This window comes from Salvelinus fontinalis, chromosome 6 (genome assembly GCF_029448725.1).
Source record: "Salvelinus fontinalis isolate EN_2023a chromosome 6, ASM2944872v1, whole genome shotgun sequence".
Classification (NCBI taxonomy): Eukaryota; Metazoa; Chordata; class Actinopteri; order Salmoniformes; family Salmonidae; genus Salvelinus; species Salvelinus fontinalis.
This window is the reverse complement of record NC_074670.1, coordinates 18,548,920-18,569,010: the sequence shown is the minus strand read 5'-3', so window position 1 is coordinate 18,569,010 and position 20,091 is coordinate 18,548,920. Positions and strand designations below refer to the sequence as shown.

The 20,091-nt window shown below is 44.7% G+C and overlaps 2 protein-coding genes across 3 annotated transcripts; both read left to right on the top strand.

Moving 5' to 3' along the window:
- The first annotated feature begins 202 nt into the window (after window positions 1-202).
- Window positions 203-5,521, top strand: LOC129857252 (zinc finger protein 771-like). 2 transcript variants are annotated; one of them, XM_055925303.1, is made up of 3 exons: window positions 203-525; window positions 791-962; window positions 1,082-5,521. In XM_055925303.1, the coding sequence occupies exons 1-3, from the start codon at window positions 499-501 to the stop codon at window positions 2,551-2,553; spliced, it is 1,671 nt and encodes a 556-aa protein (XP_055781278.1). In that variant the 5' UTR covers window positions 203-498; the 3' UTR covers window positions 2,554-5,521. The 2 variants fall into 2 exon arrangements, with proteins under 2 accessions (XP_055781278.1, XP_055781279.1); XM_055925304.1 differs by lacking the exon at window positions 203-525 and having other exon boundaries at window positions 851-962; window positions 1,087-5,521.
- Window positions 5,522-5,655: 134 nt separating this feature from the next.
- Window positions 5,656-18,763, top strand: LOC129857253 (carcinoembryonic antigen-related cell adhesion molecule 18-like). Its single transcript, XM_055925305.1, has 7 exons — window positions 5,656-5,803; window positions 9,048-9,169; window positions 9,517-9,721; window positions 10,588-10,733; window positions 12,247-12,391; window positions 13,369-13,522; window positions 17,900-18,763. Exons 1-7 carry the CDS (start codon window positions 5,746-5,748, stop codon window positions 17,985-17,987), a joined length of 918 nt encoding a protein of 305 aa, XP_055781280.1. The 5' UTR covers window positions 5,656-5,745; the 3' UTR covers window positions 17,988-18,763.
- Window positions 18,764-20,091: the final 1,328 nt, after the last annotated feature.

Below are 20,091 nucleotides of genomic sequence, written 5' to 3'. Positions count from 1 at the left end.
CTCTTACTTGAGTGCTGGAGAGGAAGTATGGAAGGCACTATGGTAAGTGTATCTAATTGTAAACACACTGATATAAATCTTAATATAACATAACCTAACATTTAACCAATGCGTTGTAATTCCAGTGTTGCATTTTGAAATGTTAATAAATTATTAACTCGGCTAGGTAGGTCTATAATTATATAGGCCTACCTCCTCGAGACAGTTGGATAGTGCTAATGCGCGCAGTACAGAGCTCGGTTGAAGAAAAGACTACAAATATTGTCACATGGTAAGAAAGCCCGGAAATAATTTGTCAAATCCGGCGCAGATAACACAAGTAGGGAAATGTGGCGGGCGTAAGAACACACAACAGCTTGCAATAGATGTCCCTTTCAGTGTCGATCGGAAGACGTTTGGGTTACGTAGCTCAAATTCCTTTCTCTTGCTTCGAGCAATGTAGGCTGATGAAACGGAACAGACGACAAAAAATTCGTACAACTGTACACATTATTCTACATGGACAAAGACAAGTTCGCTGTGAGCGTAAGTATATAGGCCTGTCAATAAAATTCACATTTTGAAGAAGTGAGAATATGATTGTGTAGCCTATTTGTATCCATAATTTAAAAAAATACCAAAAATCAGTCTTGGATTAAAAAATATATATATAATACTGTTTAAATATTTGTAAAACGGATAACTGTTGCTAATGTATATGTAAGTCACAAATTAAATATGTTGTAGTATAAGCAATCTCATTGCTATTTACAATTGACACCTATCCTCCCTCTTCATTTCCCCCACCCAGCATGACCCAGGCTCCTGGTTGGAGATGCACCAGTTCATTGGAGACCTGATGGTCTCTGGGGGGGCTCTGGGGCTAAAAGACGCCCCACCAGCAGCCCCAGGCTCAGCCCAGCCCAGACAGGCCCAGGCAGAGAGCATTAGAGAGGCCAGAGATGGAGACGTCAGTGGACAAGGTGAGTGGAGAACATAATAAGAAAGGACAGGCAATACTAAGGAAACGTAGGTAACGGCTTGTCTGGCATTATAATACATGTATTTTCTTGCTTTTGTCTTTCCCCCCACTTGTACACAGCTCAGCACCATACCTGCACTTGCCCTGGCTGCCCCTACTCTTCCTCCTCTTCCTCCTTCCAGACCATAAAGCCCAGAGGCACTGTGTCCTCACAGCCCGAGCCCAGCAGCACCTACAGCCCAGAGCTCAGTCAGCCCCAGAGTCAGGACAAGGAGACCAGCACCCAGAGCCCCAGCTCAGCCCCTACCACTCACCCTAGCCAGGGTACTTCTTCACCAAGCCCCCTGCCCCAAATCCCCACCTTCCCTTGTTTCTGCTGCCGGCGGGGCTTCCAGACCTGCACCCAGCTACTGCACCACCATCAGGGGGCAGCAGACTTTCCATTCTCCCAGACGCACACCCACTACCACCACCACTGCCCCCTTACCACCTGCCTGCCCCACCACCACTCCCACCCTGGCCTGGCCCCTGGCACCTTCCCCTGCCTGTCCTGCCAGCATTCCTTCCCCTCCTGCTCCCATCTCCTCCGCCACCAGCAGGTACACAAACCACCCCAGAACCATGTTGGAGGGGTGACCACAGTGTCCCCCACCCTACACCCATGCATGCACTGTACAGCCTCCTTCCCCCGACCCTCTCAGCTGCTACAGCACCAGCGCACCCAGCATGCTCACAAGGCCGGTGGCTTCCTGTGCACCGAGTGCGGGCGCGCCTTCAACTCCCACTCCAACCTCCGCATCCACCTCAATGTACACACCGGCGCCCGGCCCTACTCATGCCCTGACTGCGGCAAGAGCTTCAGCCAGTCGGGAGCGTTGAAGATCCACCGGCGCATTCACACTGGGGAGAGACCCTATGCCTGCGCCTACTGTGGGAGGGGCTTCCCCCACCTGGCCGGGGTCCGGGCCCACCAAAGGACCCACACAGGTGAGAAGCCCTACCGCTGCACCCAGTGTGGGAAGTGCTTCACCCAGTCGGGGGCACTGAAGATCCACACAAGGATCCACACCGGGGAACGGCCGTTTGTGTGCAGCCTCTGTGGGAAGGGCTTCTCCAATCGCTCCGGCATCCGCTTCCACCAGCGCACTGTCCATGGGATGGTGTCAGATATGGGAGGGGGTGGAGGAGCCGGTGGGTCCCATAGAGGGAGACAGAGTCTAGACAGCTCAGCTGCTGTGGGATGCCCCAGTGCCAATCCAAACAGGTTACGCAACAACCCCCATACTGACGTGAGCTCCAGCATTACTCCTGCCCCGGCCAAAATCCTTTCCCCTGGGTCTCTCCGTGCTCCTCCAGGGTCAGGTCTGACTGTAACCTCAGACAAAGAGCTCCAGTCTAGCGGTGTGAAGATCCCCTCCAGAAGAGCAGAACCAGACAGTAGCAGGGAAGGGAGGGCTCAGCTGTACACCTGTGAGGACTGTGGGCTGCGTTTTGGGGACGCTCCCTCCAGAAACAGACACCAAACTCTGGTGCACTACTCTACAGAAGGGGTAGAGGAGGATGACCTGGGGGACACTGAGGGGGAGGGGTGAGAGGGAGAGATGGAAGCTTGATGCAGTAGATTGTTGGATCAAAGGCTAAGGGAGAGGTGGGAACATGGAGAGGTGAGAAGAGGCTGAAAGCTTGAAACTCATCGAGGAGGAAAATGTGTAAAGGCATGTTGGTGAAGGGAGGTGAGAAGACAAAGTGAAAAATTAAGTGTCTCTATCAATGGGATCTATGACATATTTCAGATTGAATTTCCACTTTAAAAGATGGACTCCAGGCCTAAGGAAGTCTTTTGCGATAGTGTTCACATTTTGCGAGTCCAATTTTCTCTTTCTCAAAAGCAAAATTCCATGATTAGGCTACTAAAGATGATATTTGAGAGCTTTGGATTATTTTGTATTTATTTTACTGGTTTGGCAAAATCCACAGATAACATCTCTAATGTATGACACTGTAAGACATTGTCCCATAGGGCGGCGCACAATTGGCCCAGCGTCGTCCGGGTTAGGGGAGGGTTTGGGCGGGGTAGGCCGTAAATAAGAATTTGTTCTTAATTGACTTGCCTAGTTAAATAAAGGTTAAATAATACATAAAAAGTAAGTGCAGAAGTGAGGATATGTTGTGTTTAGCATCATTATGTAATATATATTTTGTAATGATAGAAACTGATATTGTTTGTCTATAGGCCCGTATATACTTGTGTATATCAGTTTATCTATTTTGCTCATTGTGCCTTTGATCTCAGATTAGATCATTCTAGTACATAAAAATTTTTTTTTTTTGCATAAACCACACTGTACTAAACTTCATGACAACTGATATGTTAGTGGTTTAGTGATTTTATTGAGGATCAACTGTTGGAAGATGAGCTCTTATACAAAGTATTTTTTAATCAGGATCATTTCTCAGAGACACATGGTTTGTTGACCTGTTATCTATTGCTTCAGATCTCCACCTAGTGGTCATTTAGAAGCATAGCAGCAGAAACACAGGCTCTGAAACTAGTCTGTCTCGGCTACAGGTGTCACTCATTCCATGGGGGTCCGAGTGTCTTCAGGTTTTAGCTGCTCCCTTGTCCTTGATTTATGAATTGCTGTCACTAATTATTAAGGAACTCCCCACACATGGTTGTCTTGGGCTTAATTGAAAGGAAAAAACAAAAACCTGTAGACACTAGGCCCTCCATGGAATGAGTTTGACACCCCTTCTCTAGATCAGTGGTTCCCAACCAGTGGTACTAGGACCCCTGGGGGTACTTGAGAAGACTCATGAGACCATAGGCCTACTGGTAAAATGCACATGAGGGGGTGCTTCAGCCGTGGAGGCTGCTGAGGGGAGGACGGCTCATAATAATGGCCGGAATGGAGTAAATGGAATGGAATCAAACGCATGAAAACCATTTGTTTGATGTATTTGATACCATTCCACCGATTCCGCTCCAGCCATTATGAGCGTATCCTACCAAATGAAGGTACCACCAACCTCCTGTGCTTCAGGAGTAGTCCGGACCGAGCACAATTCAGTTGGTGGTCCAGTTACTGAAAAAGGTTAAGAACCATTGATCTAGATATCTGTGTTGCCTCCCACTATTTTCAAATGCTACTGTTGCCTAGGGTCTTTTTTTTCAGACACTGAAACTATTGAAACTTCTGTTTGGCCAACTTCCCTTCTTTGGTATTCTGTAGCCTCTAGAGCAGTGCAAAAGGCTGATTGAGGACCTTTTTGCCGAAGATTGTGTTGGTTTTCTATGATTGTGTGTTGATGTGAATATTTGTGTATATTGATGTATATAGTGTGTAGGTATACAGACATGACTCATCTGTAAAAGAGATGTCTCCCTGTCAAAATACATTTTATATATCCATCTGTTTTTCCACATAGACCAGTTTACAGTAAATGATTGCCCTCAGTCATTCAGGGTTGTTTAAAAACATCATCTATAGGGCCTTTTGTAATGATAATTTCACTCCAGCCTCTTTGACCCAAGATGTGCTTCTAAATGTCTCAGATGTTTACTAACTGGTATAAAATGATACTAAAACCACGGTCAGCTGGGATTCCCAACAACAGGCAAGGCTTGTACAATTATCTGGGAGATCTTATATCAGACATATAGCATGACAAGCCACTAGTGATGACACTACAGAAATGCCAGAATTGGTTTGCCAGAAACAGAAAAAATGAAAAACGTATGAGACGGGCGTTCTTGGGAGTTTGACTAATCAAAATGTGTCCATGAAAAGGCTCTGTTTCAAGTGTGTTAACGGTTCCTCGAAACTCAACAGCATTTCACAGTACCTTTTGGAAAGAGATGATTTTGTTATAGGTTTTGCAAGTGTTTATTTGGTCGCGCTAAAACGATCTCAAGTGCTGCGTAAAATCAGGCGACGCAGAACAGTCCACATGGGTAAAAAACGGCACCCCATGCGTAAAGAGCGTCCTTCCACTTGTCATGATATGTAATTAAGTGTAAACGGAACCATTTTCGGACCCACCTGAAGTCGGGACAGGTTTGGTTAATGATAGGTAATTGACCTATAGATGGCAAAAGCTCTTGTGTGTGACAAAATAGCGTTTTATGATAGCAGTACGTCTCTCCAACCATGGTCCTGGTGAGCTACCGTTCTGAGCGAAAAACTACAGGAGGGTAGCTCTCCAGGAACCGGGTTGGAGAGCCATGCATGACACGGTCAGTGTTATCTGGGATCTTTGGGACATCCCTACCCCATTAAAGTAGAATTTTAAAATGTTAGGTAAGTGCTATGGTTGTGGTTAGGGACTTTCCAATGATCTCGTATAGCGCTGACCTGCGTGAAACTGTACATCAACCTCCTGAGCGCACGGAGACAAGTGACGCACTAACGAGTGATTGGTAATTGGAGCGTATACTCCCATTGTTATCAATATACACACGTCTTGTTTTTACTTAATATCTACAACAGTGGAGAACAGTTATTTAAAACCAAACAGAAAAAAACACTTTAACAAAAACATTCGGCACGTGGAAAGAAAGAGGTGTGTGTGTATATATATATATATATATGTATATATGTGTGTGTGTAAAGCTTGTTTCCTAACTTTGAAAGAAAGACAACCCTGGAAGCCACGCCTCCCCCAGTATCAATAAGTACAGTGCCAAACGTTCCTTTCGACAGTCAGACGGATTTGCAGTATTTGGATACAGACAGTGAAGCAGAGTGGGAATACTCATCAATACCCAGAATCCAATAACAAACATGAGAGGTTTTATACTCTTTGCGATTTTAGTAATTGCACAGGCTCACAGCAGTATTGGTAAATATAATTTTATTTACTTTAACTGAGTGAATTTCATTTTATTCTACTCTCTCTTTACACTTACATGTTATGTAGGCTTATTCGTTTTAGTTCAACTGCAAATGTGAACTCTGTTCAGCATTGCCCTTCAAGTTAGTTTACTTGACAACAGTCGTGTAAAGTACTTAAGTAAAAATACTTGAAAGTACTACTTAAGTAGTTTTTTGAGGGTATCTGTACATTACGATTTATATAACTTTTATAAAACTTTTTTCTTCACTACTTTCCTAAAGAAAATAATGTACTTTTTACTCCATACATTTTCCCTGACACCCAAAAATACATTTTGAATGCTTAGCAGGACAGAAAAATTGTCCAATTCACTTATCAAGAGAACATGCCTGGTAATCCCTACTGCCTCTGATCTGTGACTCACTAAACACAAATGCATCTTTTGTAAGTAATGTTGGCGTGTGCCCCTGGCTATCCATACATTTTAAAAACAAGACAATGGTGCCGTCTGCTTTGCTTAATATAAGGAATTTGAAGTGATTTATACTTTTACTTTTGATACTTCAGTATATTTAGAACCAAATACTTTTAGACTTTTACTCAAGTAGGATTTTACTGCGTGACTTTTACTTGAGTAACTTTTTATTAAGGTATCTATACTTTTACTCAAGTATGACAATTGGGTACTTTTTCCACCACTGCTTGACAAGATATTGTAGGTCAGCTGTGTTGGCATCACATAAGGGCTTATACTCAGATTTAACTTACACTCATTATCTCATTACCTGCACATGGTGTGTTATCATGGTTGGTATATTATGGGAAAGAGATTATTTTGTTCTCGGTTTTGCAAGTGTTTATTTGGTCGCGCTGAAACGATCTCAAGTGCTGCGTAAAATCAGGTGACGCAGATGTGTATGTAAACTCAGCAAAAAAAGAAACGTCCTCTCACTGTCAACTGCATTTATTTTCAGCAAACTTAACATGTGTAAATATTTGTATGAACAAAACAAGATTCAAAAACTGAGACATAAACTGAACATGTTCCACAGACATGTGACTAACAGAATTGGAATAATGTGTCCCTGAACAAAGAGGGGGTCAAAATCAAAAGTAACAGTCAGTATCTGGTGTGGCCACCAGCTGCATTAAGTACTTAAGTGCATCTCCTCCTCATGGACTGCACCAGATTTGCCAGTTCTTGCTGTGAGATGTTATCCCACTCTTCCACCAAGGCACCTGCAAATTCCCAGACATTTCTGTGGGGAATGGCCCTAGCCCTCACCCTCCGATCCAACAGGTCCCAGACGTGCTCAATGGGATTGAGATCCGGGCTCTTTGCTGGCCATGGCAGAACACTGACATTCCTGTCTTGCAGGAAATCACACACAAAACGAGCAGTATGGCTGGTGGCATTGTCATGCAGGAGGGTCATGTCAGGATGAGCCTGCAGGAAGGGTACCACATGAGGGAGGAGGGTGTCTTCCCTGTAACGCACAGCGTTGAGATTGCCTGCAATGACAACAAGCTCAGTCTGATGATGCTGTGACACACCGCCCCAGACCTTGACGGACCCTCCACCTCCAAATCGATCCCGCTCCAGAGTAGAGACCTCGGTGTAACGCTCATTCCTTCGACGATAAACGCGAATCCGACCATCACCCCTGGTGAGACAAAACCGCGACTCGTCAGTGAAAATAACTTTTTGCCAGTCCTGTCTAGTCCAGTGTTGGTGAGTTTGTGTCCATAGGCGACATTGTTGCCGGTGATGTATGGTGAGGACCTACCTTACAACAGGCCTACAAGCCCTCAGTCCAGCCTCTCTCAGCCTATTGTGGACAGTCTGAGCACTGATGGAGGGATTGTGCGTTCCTGGTGTAACTCGGGCAGTTGTTGTTGCCATCCTGTACTTGTCCTTCAGGTGTGATGTTCGGATGTACCGATCCTGTGCAGGTGTTGTTACACGTGGTCTGCCACTGCGAGGACGATCAGCTGTCCGTCCTGTCTCCCTGTAGCGCTGTCTTAGGCGTCTCACAGTACAGACATTGCAATATATTTCCCTGGCCACATCTGCAGTCCTCATGCCTGCTTGCAGCATGCCTAAGGCACGTTCACGCAGATGAGCAGGGACCCAGGGCATCTTTATTTTGGTGTTATTCAGAGTCAGTACAAAGGCCTCTTTAGTGTCCTAAGTTTTCATAACTGTGACCTTAATTACCTACCGTCTGTAAGCTGTTAGTGTCTTAACGACCGTTCCACAGGTGCATGTTCATTAATTGTTTATGGTTTATTGAACAAGCATGGGAAACAGTGCTTAAACCCTTTACAATGGAGATCTGTGAAGTTATTTGGATTTTTACGAATAATCTTTGAAGACAGTGTCCTGAAAAAGGGACGTTTCTTGTTTTTGGTGAGTTTATATATATATTTTTTTATATTGTCTCAGTTTGTGCCTGGGTAATTGATTCAATTATTAATTGAGAGCGGAACTCCCCTGAAAAGCCAATTATTTGAATATGAATTGAAAGTGTGACAAATCACATGAATCTCTGCACCTCTATCCAATTCCATGGGATTTGATTTACCTTGGAGACTCAATGCCTGTAGAGAAAAACAATTTAAGTCACTGTTTAGATTTTTGTCACTATCTAAAAACATGTTTCCAATTGCTTTTCTTCAGAATTGTCCATGGTGTGGATCGATAATGCCACAGTCATCCCCATGAAATGGTGTGCTTTCAACGTGTTGTTCAGCTCCTCTGACAAGTAATGCAAGTGTGTGGATGGTCTGTGTTTTTGCACTAAAACGCTTTGTCCAGCAGGGGACCTCCTACCAACCTTTTATTACCAGCATCTCCTCGTCAAGTAGACAAACCTGTTGTTCATCTGGCTGTGTTTGGCTAATTGCCAGTCTGGTTTGAACCAGTCAACAAGAAGGAAAAGGAAGCACTTGTATAAATATTAAACACTGTATTTGTCACTCAAACAGTAAGCTGCTGCAACAGCCCAGTCTAATGCCCTATATGTGGCCTAATTGTTAGGCACACCAGCCCATCCACTGAAGTGTATCAAAATACTTCTCAACAAAGAAACCCCACTGGAATGACAATAGCAATAGGTGGGCTAAACAATAATCTTGTCTACTACCAGCCATGGGACGAGATTAACTAAACAATAAACTAGCATCGACAACTGAAGTGTATGATGATGGTGTTGATTTGGTCCTTGTTGTCTTCGTCTGTGCTGTCTAGCGGCCCTGGTCATAAAGGGACCAGACAAGCCTGTTCTGGAGAACGATGAAGTCACCCTGGAATGTCTGCTTTCTGACTCGGAGCTCAACACCAGCCAAGTCCACTTTGAGAAGTTTTCCAAGGTCAGGACACAGGCTACTTCTACCTCTGACTTTACTTATAATTGGGTTATATGATTGCCAATTCTGTTGCTGAACTATGTGAAGTAAAGCGTGTTGAGGTGCTGCACTTATCGAAACATGACTTGAACTCGACTTCAGTTAGTGCAGTATGTTTATGTCAACAGGGCTCAGCTTTATCATTTTTATTGTATATAAAATGACCAATGTATGCAGACCAAGAAGGTAATCATTCTCACTACTACTACTCATATCACTGAGCCAGTCCTGCATATGACTGCTGTTTGCAGATTAGGTAAATCTCTGTTTCTCTCTCTCTCACTGTTCCTCTCTCTCCTACTCTCCATCAGTACATGAATAAGTGGTATCAGCTGGAGGAGGAGCCCATGTACCGCCAATGTATCCCTGGTGTTATCTTGAGGCGTGAGGCGAGCCAACTGCTTCTGTCCATCCGCAGCATCCACAGCTACTTCCACCAGGGACTCTACCGCTGTGTCGCAGACAATGCCACGGCAACCGACAACTCCTCCCAGCCCCTGGCTATCACCATCAACTGTGAGTATGGGGTGGGCTATATAGTCACATGCATGTCTGTAACAGCTGTTTAAAAAAAATGGTGCGATGGCCAATAAGTCGGCACAGCAGGAAAGACCAAACCTCCTGGAGAGCTACTCGGTATGCAGGCTTTTAGTACAACCCTGCTTTAATACACCTGATTTGTATCAGCTGCTCCCCAGAACCTTGATTAGCTGAATCCGGAGGGTAAGTTTAGTGCTGGAACAAACCCCTGCACACCCAGTAGTAGCTCTCCAGGAGGAGCGCCTGCTGTCCACTCCACCGTACAGTATATCCATTCTCCTCATTGTTTTCAAAAACAATGTTCCAGAAACGGAAATTCACAGGGGATAGATAGAAATACAAAGCAACCAGAAGAAGAGATGTATTGTACAAGGCTCATGAAAGGGTGGTCATAGCGTGAGGCCTATTTCCCCTCCCGCTACAGGGGCGATCAAATTGTCCGTCAAGTCTTTTGATAGGCTTCTTTGCCTGTGGAGCAATCGATAATGGGGAATTATTTGTGTGGACAGAAGTAGAGAGCCCAAGACACATGGAGATGGTTCCGTTGACGTAGAGAGGGAGAAAATGAACCGTCACACTCCACAGTGCACCATTGTGAGGACTTAGGAAGATGAAGGCAATTACCATTATCTGATTGTTCCCTCATGGGCAATTTGTAGAGGATTTGAGGCACGATACTGCAGTATACTCAAGGATATGACTCTGTTGACTGATGTCTATGCATGCTTGTACACTGTGCGCACAGCTGCACACACACACACACTCAAACCTCTTAAAACCATCACACATGCATTCTTCTTGATTTCTGCCCGAACCTGCTGTGTTTCTGATCCCCTGTTCAGACATGCGTGAGCTGTCTGTGTACGATGTGTCCTCCTCCAGCCGGAAGTTCATCAAGGAAAACCTGCTTGTGACACTAGGCGATGACGTGGAGGTGGAGTGCTCCACCACAGCCTCTGAGGCACCACAATACTTCTGGCAGAAATATGTGAGTTTGGTTGTCAGGATCTGGCATTCTATCGCTCGATCTCTCACCCTCTATCCCGCTCCTCTTTCTCTCTCAGCACCATAAGAGGTGCTCAGTATTCATTGTTATTTCCTGGTTTGGGCCCTCCTCATTCTGGAGAGCAGCTTGCCCACTTACAGAGGATTAATAGTTTAATGAGGTCTAGACAAGTGGCATTCAACCTGAAAGCCATTCTGTGGATAGATTTCTAATGATTTTTCAATGTTCAGTTAACCATTGTTGAATTATTCAACTTGCTGTTACCAAAGCCACAAACCAAATGCCCAGGGGAATTAAGACCTCTCAATGCTAAATGTCAAACTCCGAATGGCCATGCAGGCAACAATAAGACCTTGGTGAATTGATTTGCTGCTCCCTAGTGGTAAAATAAGGTATCACTACTTCAGGACATTGTGGGTCCACTATTTCAGACCTGATACAATTTCACACCTTTAAAATCAAGTTAGTCCTAATTTGAATACATTTTTCTGAATTTTAATACCCCTCCACCCTCCAATATCCGTCACTGTGAATATCCTCCATCTACCTTTTGAACTGGTCTGTCCACACATTCATAACTATTTGCATAACTGTTACTACATCTCTGCCTCCTCTTTCTCTCTCAGCACCATAAGAGGAGCTCAGTATTCATTGGTATTCCCTGGTTTGGGCCCTCCTCTTTCTCTCTCAGCACCATAAGAGGAGCTCAGTATTCATTGGTATTCCCTGGTTTGGGCCCTCCTCTCTCTGTAGAGCAGCTTGCCCACTTAGAGGATTACTAGTTTAATGAGGTCTAGACAAGTGGTAGAAAGTATTCAAGGATGGGGATGGGAGGAATTATGGGGGCAGAGAAACAAACAGTATGGGCCATTTGATGGACAGCAGCTGACTGACTGCACAGTCCTGGTCTCTAGTAATGTCAATGGGAGGTAGGCAGGAGGCTAGATGCATCTGAGCCAGTGGATTTGCATACAGAATGCTGTTTTGGCCAAACCTGGCCTTTCCTGGAAATCCTCTTAATTCAGCCCCTCATTCAAATTGAAATGTACTTTCTTGGCAGGAAAATGTGAGATCCCAGGAGCCAAATCATTTGCAAGGTGTAATGTATTTTTTTTGTTTGTTTCTATTCTGTTTCTCCTATTATTCCTCCCCTACTGTGTCTAACTCTCCCTCTTAATAATAGCGCAGCAGCTAGTTCTGTGTCCACAGTGCCTCCCGTTTTCTCATTATGTGTTGTGTTAACAGTGTTGCTGTGTTATTCTTTGCTGATTTCCCCATCTAGGTCAGTGAATGGGGTTTATGTGGAATTTATTCAGTGGGATTACTGTTCAGGTAAATACACCTTGTCCGGGAGTTTATCGCTTCTCTCAAAGGGACAAGCATACTGTAACTCCACTGAGAAACGTTTTCTTGACTCGTTTGCTCGCTTTCTCCTCCATTCGCACCCCCCTCTCTCTCTCCTCTCTCTCTCACCCACCATCCTTCCCTCTAACAGGGAGAGGACTGGATCGTGCCCTCCTCCAAGCTGAGGCTGAAGAAGGTGAGGATGGAGGATGGTGGAGACTACACCTGCATGGCTGAGCACCCCACCCTGTCCAGCCTGAAGAAGAGCAGCACCATCTCCATCACTGTGCTGCCAGGTAGGTAGGGGTCAGGGGTTAGGAAGGGGGGGACTTCGGGGGTCAGGGGTTATGAAGAGGGACATTATGTGTAGGGGTTAGAATGCAGGAAGGAGAAGAGGGAGGGCGAGAGGTACAGATGTTAGGGCCAATGCACATATGTAGAGGAGGGGTACAGGGGAGTGTCTAGCGAGAGGCTCCCATGAAGGCGAGGGTCTTACGGCTATGTGATGGAGGAGGGAATTGGCCACTGCAGAGGAGGTCTCTTAGAACACTAAATATGTCACTGAAGAAGAGGACTCATTATGTTACAGCTAATCCAATTTATCATACTGATCATTGTTCATTTTTATCAGCGACCTGCGAGATGATTACGCTGCATTAATGGTCACGGGTTTTTCCACACGATCATATCGCCAATATAGAGTCAATTTTAATCCTTGCGATTACATTCGTTTCAATTATCTAGCCTCCAAGTCAGTTACGCCAATCAAACTGGATGCATGTCAATTATAACAGTAAAGACACTGCTTCAGTATGAAGTGGAAGTGAATAATCGAATTGAACAATCAATTGCTCTTCATTTTACACTATTTTCAATCAATCAAATGTATTTAATACAGCCCTTTTTACATCAGCAGTTGTCACAGTGCTTTACAGATGCCCAGCCTAAAACCCCAGAGAGCAAGCTATGCAGATGAAGCAGCACAGAGGCTAGGAAAAACTCCCTAAAAAGTAGGAACCTAGTAAGAAACCTAGAGAGGAATCAGGCTCTTCTGGCTGTACCAGGTGGAGATGCATGTGGCCATTAAGGCCAGATCGTTTTTCAAGACATTCAAACGTTCATAGATGACCAGAAGGGTCAGATTATAACCATCTTATCCAGAAGAGTTGGATACACTACAACATGGACAGTATGGAGCTAGGCTAACAAAATAAACTGTCTGTGAATCATCCGCTATTAAAGCCTGTAGTGTGTGTGACTCTCCGGTCTGCAGCCACCAACGGCCGTCTCAACCAAGCCTGGTACGACTCCACCAACCTGGTGTTGATGACCTCCGGGGCGGGGGCAGTTCTCCTGGTGCTCATCCTGTCTATCACCGTCTTCCTGGTCCGCAGGGCCAAGCAGGCCAAGAGCACCAAGGGACCCATGTGAGTGCTGAGCTCTGTGGCACAGTGCCCTTCTCACCTCTCTCTCTCTCTCTCTCTCTCTCTCTCTCTCTCTCTCTCTCTCTCCCTCCCTGTGTGTGTGTGGTGCCCCCTCCTTTCTCTTATCTCCTTCCCCTCCCCTCTTCCATTTATCCCAGATTATAGCCAGGCCAATATATTATATCTATTGCCTTATATTTCACTCTGACTCTTACGATAGTACCAAGGCTAAGGTGGATTTACTGTGTGTGTTAGTGTTCTTGTAGACCGCTGCGTCCCAGTGGCGGTGACCAGCTCGACCCAGTTGCTGACTTCCTCCCTGATCTCCTCCCTGCCCACATGAAAAAATACTACAGTTTATTATAAAATACTACAGTACTTACTATAGAATTATGTGGTATACTGTAGAATACTATACTACACACTGTAGTATCCCTCAATCATGTGTAGTATGTTGTAGAATACTATAGTAAATACTGCAGTAATGTCCGCAAAAACACAACACTTTTTTAAACTAAAGTAAATACTACAGTATTTAATTTGCATATTCCCTACCCATTCCCCTATCCCAATTTGTGCCACCTATAAGTAAGACATCTACTTGCCAAGTATAGACCATATATTGTGTTTCATACAGGTTAGAGAAAAGAGCTGACGTTCAGACCCCAGTCCTACCTACTTACAGGTTAGAGAAAAGAGCTGACGTTCAGACCCCAGTCCTACCTACTTACAGGTCAGAGAAAAGAGCTGACGTTCAGACCCCAGTCCTACCTACTTACAGGTTAGAGAAAAGAGCTGACGTTCAGACCCCAGTCCTACCTACTTACAGGTTAGAGAAAAGAGCTGACGTTCAGACCCCAGTCCTACCTACTTACAGGTCAGAGAAAAGAGCTGACGTTCAGACCCCAGTCCTGCCTACTTACAGGTCAGAGAAAAGAGCTGACGTTCAGACCCCAGTCCTACCTACTTACAGGTTAGAGAAAAGAGCTGACGTTCAGACCCCAGTCCTACCTACTTACAGGTTAGAGAAAAGAGCTGACGTTCAGACCCCAGTCCTACCTACTTACAGGTCAGAGAAAAGAGCTGACGTTCAGACCCCAGTCCTACCTACTTACAGGTTAGAGAAAAGAGCTGACGTTCAGACCCCAGTCCTACCTACTTACAGGTCAGAGAAAAGAGCTGACGTTCAGACCCCAGTCCTACCTACTTACAGGTCAGAGAAAAGAGCTGACGTTCAGACCCCAGTCCTGCCTACTTACAGGTTAGAGAAAAGAGCTGACGTTCAGACCCCAGTCCTACCTACTTACAGGTTAGAGAAAAGAGCTGACGTTCAGACCCCAGTCCTACCTACTTACAGGTCAGAGAAAAGAGCTGACGTTCAGACCCCAGTCCTACCTACTTACAGGTCAGAGAAAAGAGCTGACGTTCAGACCCCAGTCCTACCTACTTACAGGTTAGAGAAAAGAGCTGACGTTCAGACCCCAGTCCTACCTACTTACAGGTCAGAGAAAAGAGCTGACGTTCAGACCCCAGTCCTACCTACTTACAGGTTAGAGAAAAGAGCTGACGTTCAGACCCCAGTCCTACCTACTTACAGGTTAGAGAAAAGAGCTGACGTTCAGACCCCAGTCCTACCTACTTACAGGTCAGAGAAAAGAGCTGACGTTCAGACCCCAGTCCTACCTACTTACAGGTCAGAGAAAAGAGCTGACGTTCAGACCCCAGTCCTACCTACTTACAGGTCAGAGAAAAGAGCTGACGTTCAGACCCCAGTCCTACCTACTTACAGGTCAGAGAAAAGAGCTGACGTTCAGACCCCAGTCCTACCTACTTACAGGTCAGAGAAAAGAGCTGACGTTCAGACCCCAGTCCTACCTACTTACAGGTTAGAGAAAAGAGCTGACGTTCAGACCCCAGTCCTACCTACTTACAGGTTAGAGAAAAGAGCTGACGTTCAGACCCCAGTCCTACCTACTTACAGGTCAGAGAAAAGAGCTGACGTTCAGACCCCAGTCCTACCTACTTACAGGTTAGAGAAAAGAGCTGACGTTCAGACCCCAGTCCTACCTACTTACAGGTTAGAGAAAAGAGCTGACGTTCAGACCCCAGTCCTACCTACTTACAGGTTAGAGAAAAGAGCTGACGTTCAGACCCCAGTCCTACCTACTTACAGGTTATGGAAAATGTGCTATTAGAATTTCTCTAGTAGGTTTCTTCTAAGTGAAAGCCTCCACTTCTATGTAAAAGATAAAACAAAACACTATAGTGGACACTACAGTAATGTCTGCAAAAACACTACAATAAATACTACATTATACTACAGTCCACAAAAACACTACATTAATTACTGTAGTATATATTACATGTTTTGCCTCCTGGGTGGCGCAGTGGTCTAGGGCACTGCATCGCAGCGCTAGCTGCGCCACCAGAGTCTCTGGGTTCGCGCCCAGGCTCTGTCGCAGCCGGCCGCGACCGGGAGGTCCGTGGCGCACAATTGGCTTAGCGTCGTCCGGCCGGGTTAGGGAGGGTTTGGCCGGTAGGGATATCCTTGTCTCATCGCGCTCCAGCGACTCCTGTGGCGGGCCAGGCGCAGTGCGCGCTAACCGAGGGGGCCAGGTACATGAGGATGACACATTGGTGCGGCTGGCTTCCGGGTTGGAGGCGCGCTGTGTTAAGAAGCAGTGCGGCTTGGTTGGGTTGTGCTTTGGAGGACGCATGGCTTTCGACCTTCGTCTCTCCCGAGCGTGTACGGGAGTTGTAGCGATGAGACAAGATAGTAATTACTAGCGATTGGATACCACGAAAATTGGGGAGAAAAGGGGGTAAAATAAAAAATAAAAAATATATTACATGTTTTCTTTAACGACTGTATTTATATTGTAGATAGTTAACTGTAGATACTACAGTATACTACACTAAGTACTACAGTATTCACTGTAGTGTTTTTCAGACTGTAGTCCTCAAAATCACTGCAATGCATACTATAGTATTTATACTATAGTATTTTTTTCATGTGGATGTTTTTTCACCAGACTTTTGCAAAACATGTATACTGTGGTCATATATAGTATGTACTGTGGTCATATATAGTATGTACTGTTAAAATCATAATAAATATACAGTAATCAGACACATTGTGACCCACAACTTATGTTGGTCAACCTCATATCAGGGTGATTACAACATGAGTACAGTACATGCTTTCTGTAATAGGTATTCTGTCTTATATAATATATGAAAGCCATTGAGGTTAGGTTGCTCTTTACATCTCTGTGTTTGACCTACAGTATATTCTGTAGATCACTGGTTGGCAGTCTATTTGTTCTCTTTTAAATGTAGTTCTCTCCTCTGTAGTTCTCTGCGAAGTCCATATACAAATAATGGTGCAACTCACTCTTTCTCTCCTCTGTAGTTCTCTGGGCAGTCCATATACAAATAATGGTGCAACTCTCTATCTTTCTCTCCTCTGTAGTTCTCTGGACAGTCCATATACAAATAATGGTGCAACTCTCTATCTTTCTCTCCTCTGTAGTTCTCTGGGCAGTCCATATACAAATAATGGTGCAACTCTCTATCTTTCTCTCCTCTGTAGTTCTCTGGACAGTCCATATACAAATAATGGTGCAACTCTCTATCTTTCTCTCCTCTGTAGTTCTCTGGGCAGTCCATTTACAAATAATGGTGCAACTCACTCTTTCTCTCCTCTGTAGTTCTCTGGGCAGTCCATATACAAATAATGGTGCAACTCTCTATCTTTCTCTCCTCTGTAGTTCTCTGGGCAGTCCATTTACAAATAATGGTGCAACTCTCTATCTTTCTCTCCTCTGTAGTTCTCTGGGCAGTCCATATACAAATAATGGTGCAACTCTCTATCTTTCTCTCCTCTGTAGTTCTCTGGACAGTCCATATACAAATAATGGTGCAACTCTCTATCTTTCTCTCCTCTGTAGTTCTCTGGGCAGTCCATTTACAAATAATGGTGCAACTCTCAATCTTTCTCTCCTCTGTAGTTCTCTGGGCAGTCCATTTACAAATAATGGTGCAACTCTCAATCTTTCTCTCCTCTGTAGTTCTCTGGGCAGTCCATTTACAAATAATGGTGCAACTCTCTATCTTTCTCTCCTCTGTAGTTCTCTGGGCAGTCCATATACAAATAATGGTGCAACTCTCTATCTTTCTCTCCTCTGTAGTTCTCTGGGCAGTCCATTTACAAATAATGGTGCAACTCTCTATCTTTCTCTCCTCTGTAGTTCTCTGGGCAGTCCATATACAAATAATGGTGCAACTCACTCTTTCTCTCCTCTGTAGTTCTCTGGGCAGTCCATATACAAATAATGGTGCAACTCACTCTTTCTCTCCTCCCCCTCTCTCTACCTCCAGTGATGACCACTCTCAGAAGAAGCCCATCTACACAGCCAGTGTGGAGTCTCTGGCCTCTACCAGTGGAGACAAACAACCACTGGTGTGACCGTGCCAAGAGATGGAGAGAAGAAGTAGTGGAACAAATGGAGAAAGATGGTAAAGGGGGCAAGGGAGTGAGGAATAGGAAGGAGGGAAGATGTCAAGGTGGGAGGAGAGGTGCCTGGGTTATGGATGCAGAGTTGCAGTGAGCCAGGATGCAGAGTAAAATCGAAGCTATTATCAAAGGCTGGCTGCGTGTAAGAGGAGGGAGACAAATGATTGTTTTACTGGGGTGGTTTGCTTCCAGCGGGGCTGGCTGGAGTGTTCTTGAACAAAAGGTGTGCAATTTTCTCTTTATTGATCTCGCAACCTGCAAAATTGACATTCACTTTCTTATCTGAGGCAAGGCGAGGGGGAGGAGTCTTATATACTGTGTGAACCCTGAGCAGCTGCAGACAGGTTTCAGGAGGTTACCTTGAGTTAAACTGCTCACCACCACCACTCTTGCAGCCTTGGGCTCACAAAAAGGAATGCCTCTTATGTTGCAAATATAATGTGACTGCTGTATCACAAATGTGCCTTTTCCCCTCAATGCTTTTACGTGGTGTAGAATTTTGGTGTGGATTATTTTTCAAGGAAATGTATAACCTTATGTAGCATAGTAGTGGTGACGCACTTCAAAGTATACAGACAAGATGTACACTTGTAGATTATTTTCTATCGCTATATTCCAATGACAACTGAAGCACTTTCAAACATTAGCCTCAGAGTTATCTATTTGCTGTATTTCCTGTACTTTTAATATTCATGATATAAAGTTTCTTTGAGACATTCTAATAGTAATTCCCCAGTGTCTTTTATCGTTGATTTAAATGTAGGACATAACGAGAGGGGGAGGAGTACTGACAATGCTGTGAAAGCTGGATGCTGGTACAAGCTTGGACACATACAATAAATCCAATGGCCTCTTGACCTCCTATCCTCTCTATAACCTCAGTTCCCTCCACTTCCTATCCATTCTGCAAGGCCTTCCTCTACAGCTAACCTTTACTGCACCTCACTCACACCATCTAACCATGGAGAGAGAGCCTGCATATGATATGCCCAGTCAATAACAGAAGACAAACAGACAACCTTGAGGCATCTACCCATTGTTTTAAGTGAGGCTATGTATGTGGTTACACATCGTTCATTCCCCACTGCATCCTACAGCACCATTAATAACTCTCCCTCTCCCAGCCAGGCTACAACTTCATTCTTTCATTTTCTCCTCTGTTGCCTTGTAACCTTAACGTATTTGTTTCACCGCTCATCACTATAACCGCTCTTCTCATAACTATTTAATTAAGCCTGTCGGTTGATGTTTTATTATGTGTGTGTGGTTGAAGGTAGACTGCCGTTAATAACGGGAAGGAGATGCTGTGGTTTAACAATGACACTCCATTAAAGGGTACCGTCCACGCGCTACAGAGCACAGCCAGGATAATGTTATTAAACTGATTATTCAAGTCTTCACTGCAGCTCCTTCTCCAGCCACCGTCTGGCTTTTTACAGGCTATTTGTGTGTCTTAGCTGCTAGGTGTAAAGGCTGAGGTCAAAACGCTGTAGCCAAAAGTCCATAAAACAGTCATGCTTCATCAAAATACCATTTGGAAATTTGAAGTGCTCTTCATTTGAAATGCCAGCGAACAGCGTTTTATTTTGGCCTTTGAGGCATTTATGGGTAAAAAGCATACGCCTTCACGGATGTTGCTGGTTCAACAGGATGGCCCAAGGACTACTAGACTACAGTGAGGACTGTTGCATGAGGGCTTTCTGCCTCCATGGTTGTTTTTGGATAGCTCTGGCCCCTAGGCACTGACCTACAATCAGCTTTCCCTTCTAAGGTCACCAGGTAAAGTTGAGGGCTGCCCTTAGACACTGGCATAGAGTCTGGCTTCTGACCTCATGTCAGTAGCTAAAGGTGTAGGATTGGAGTAGGCTTACAAAAAGATGACCAGCTACACTTTTACCTCACATATCATATAGGAATAATTGTTAGGAATCATTGTTATTATCCTGCACCAAATATTTATCATTGTTGATTCTGTTTCCTAAGAATATCCATTCACAATATAGTGATAAGTATACCCATAACCACACATCACCATTACCACATAACCATTACATTA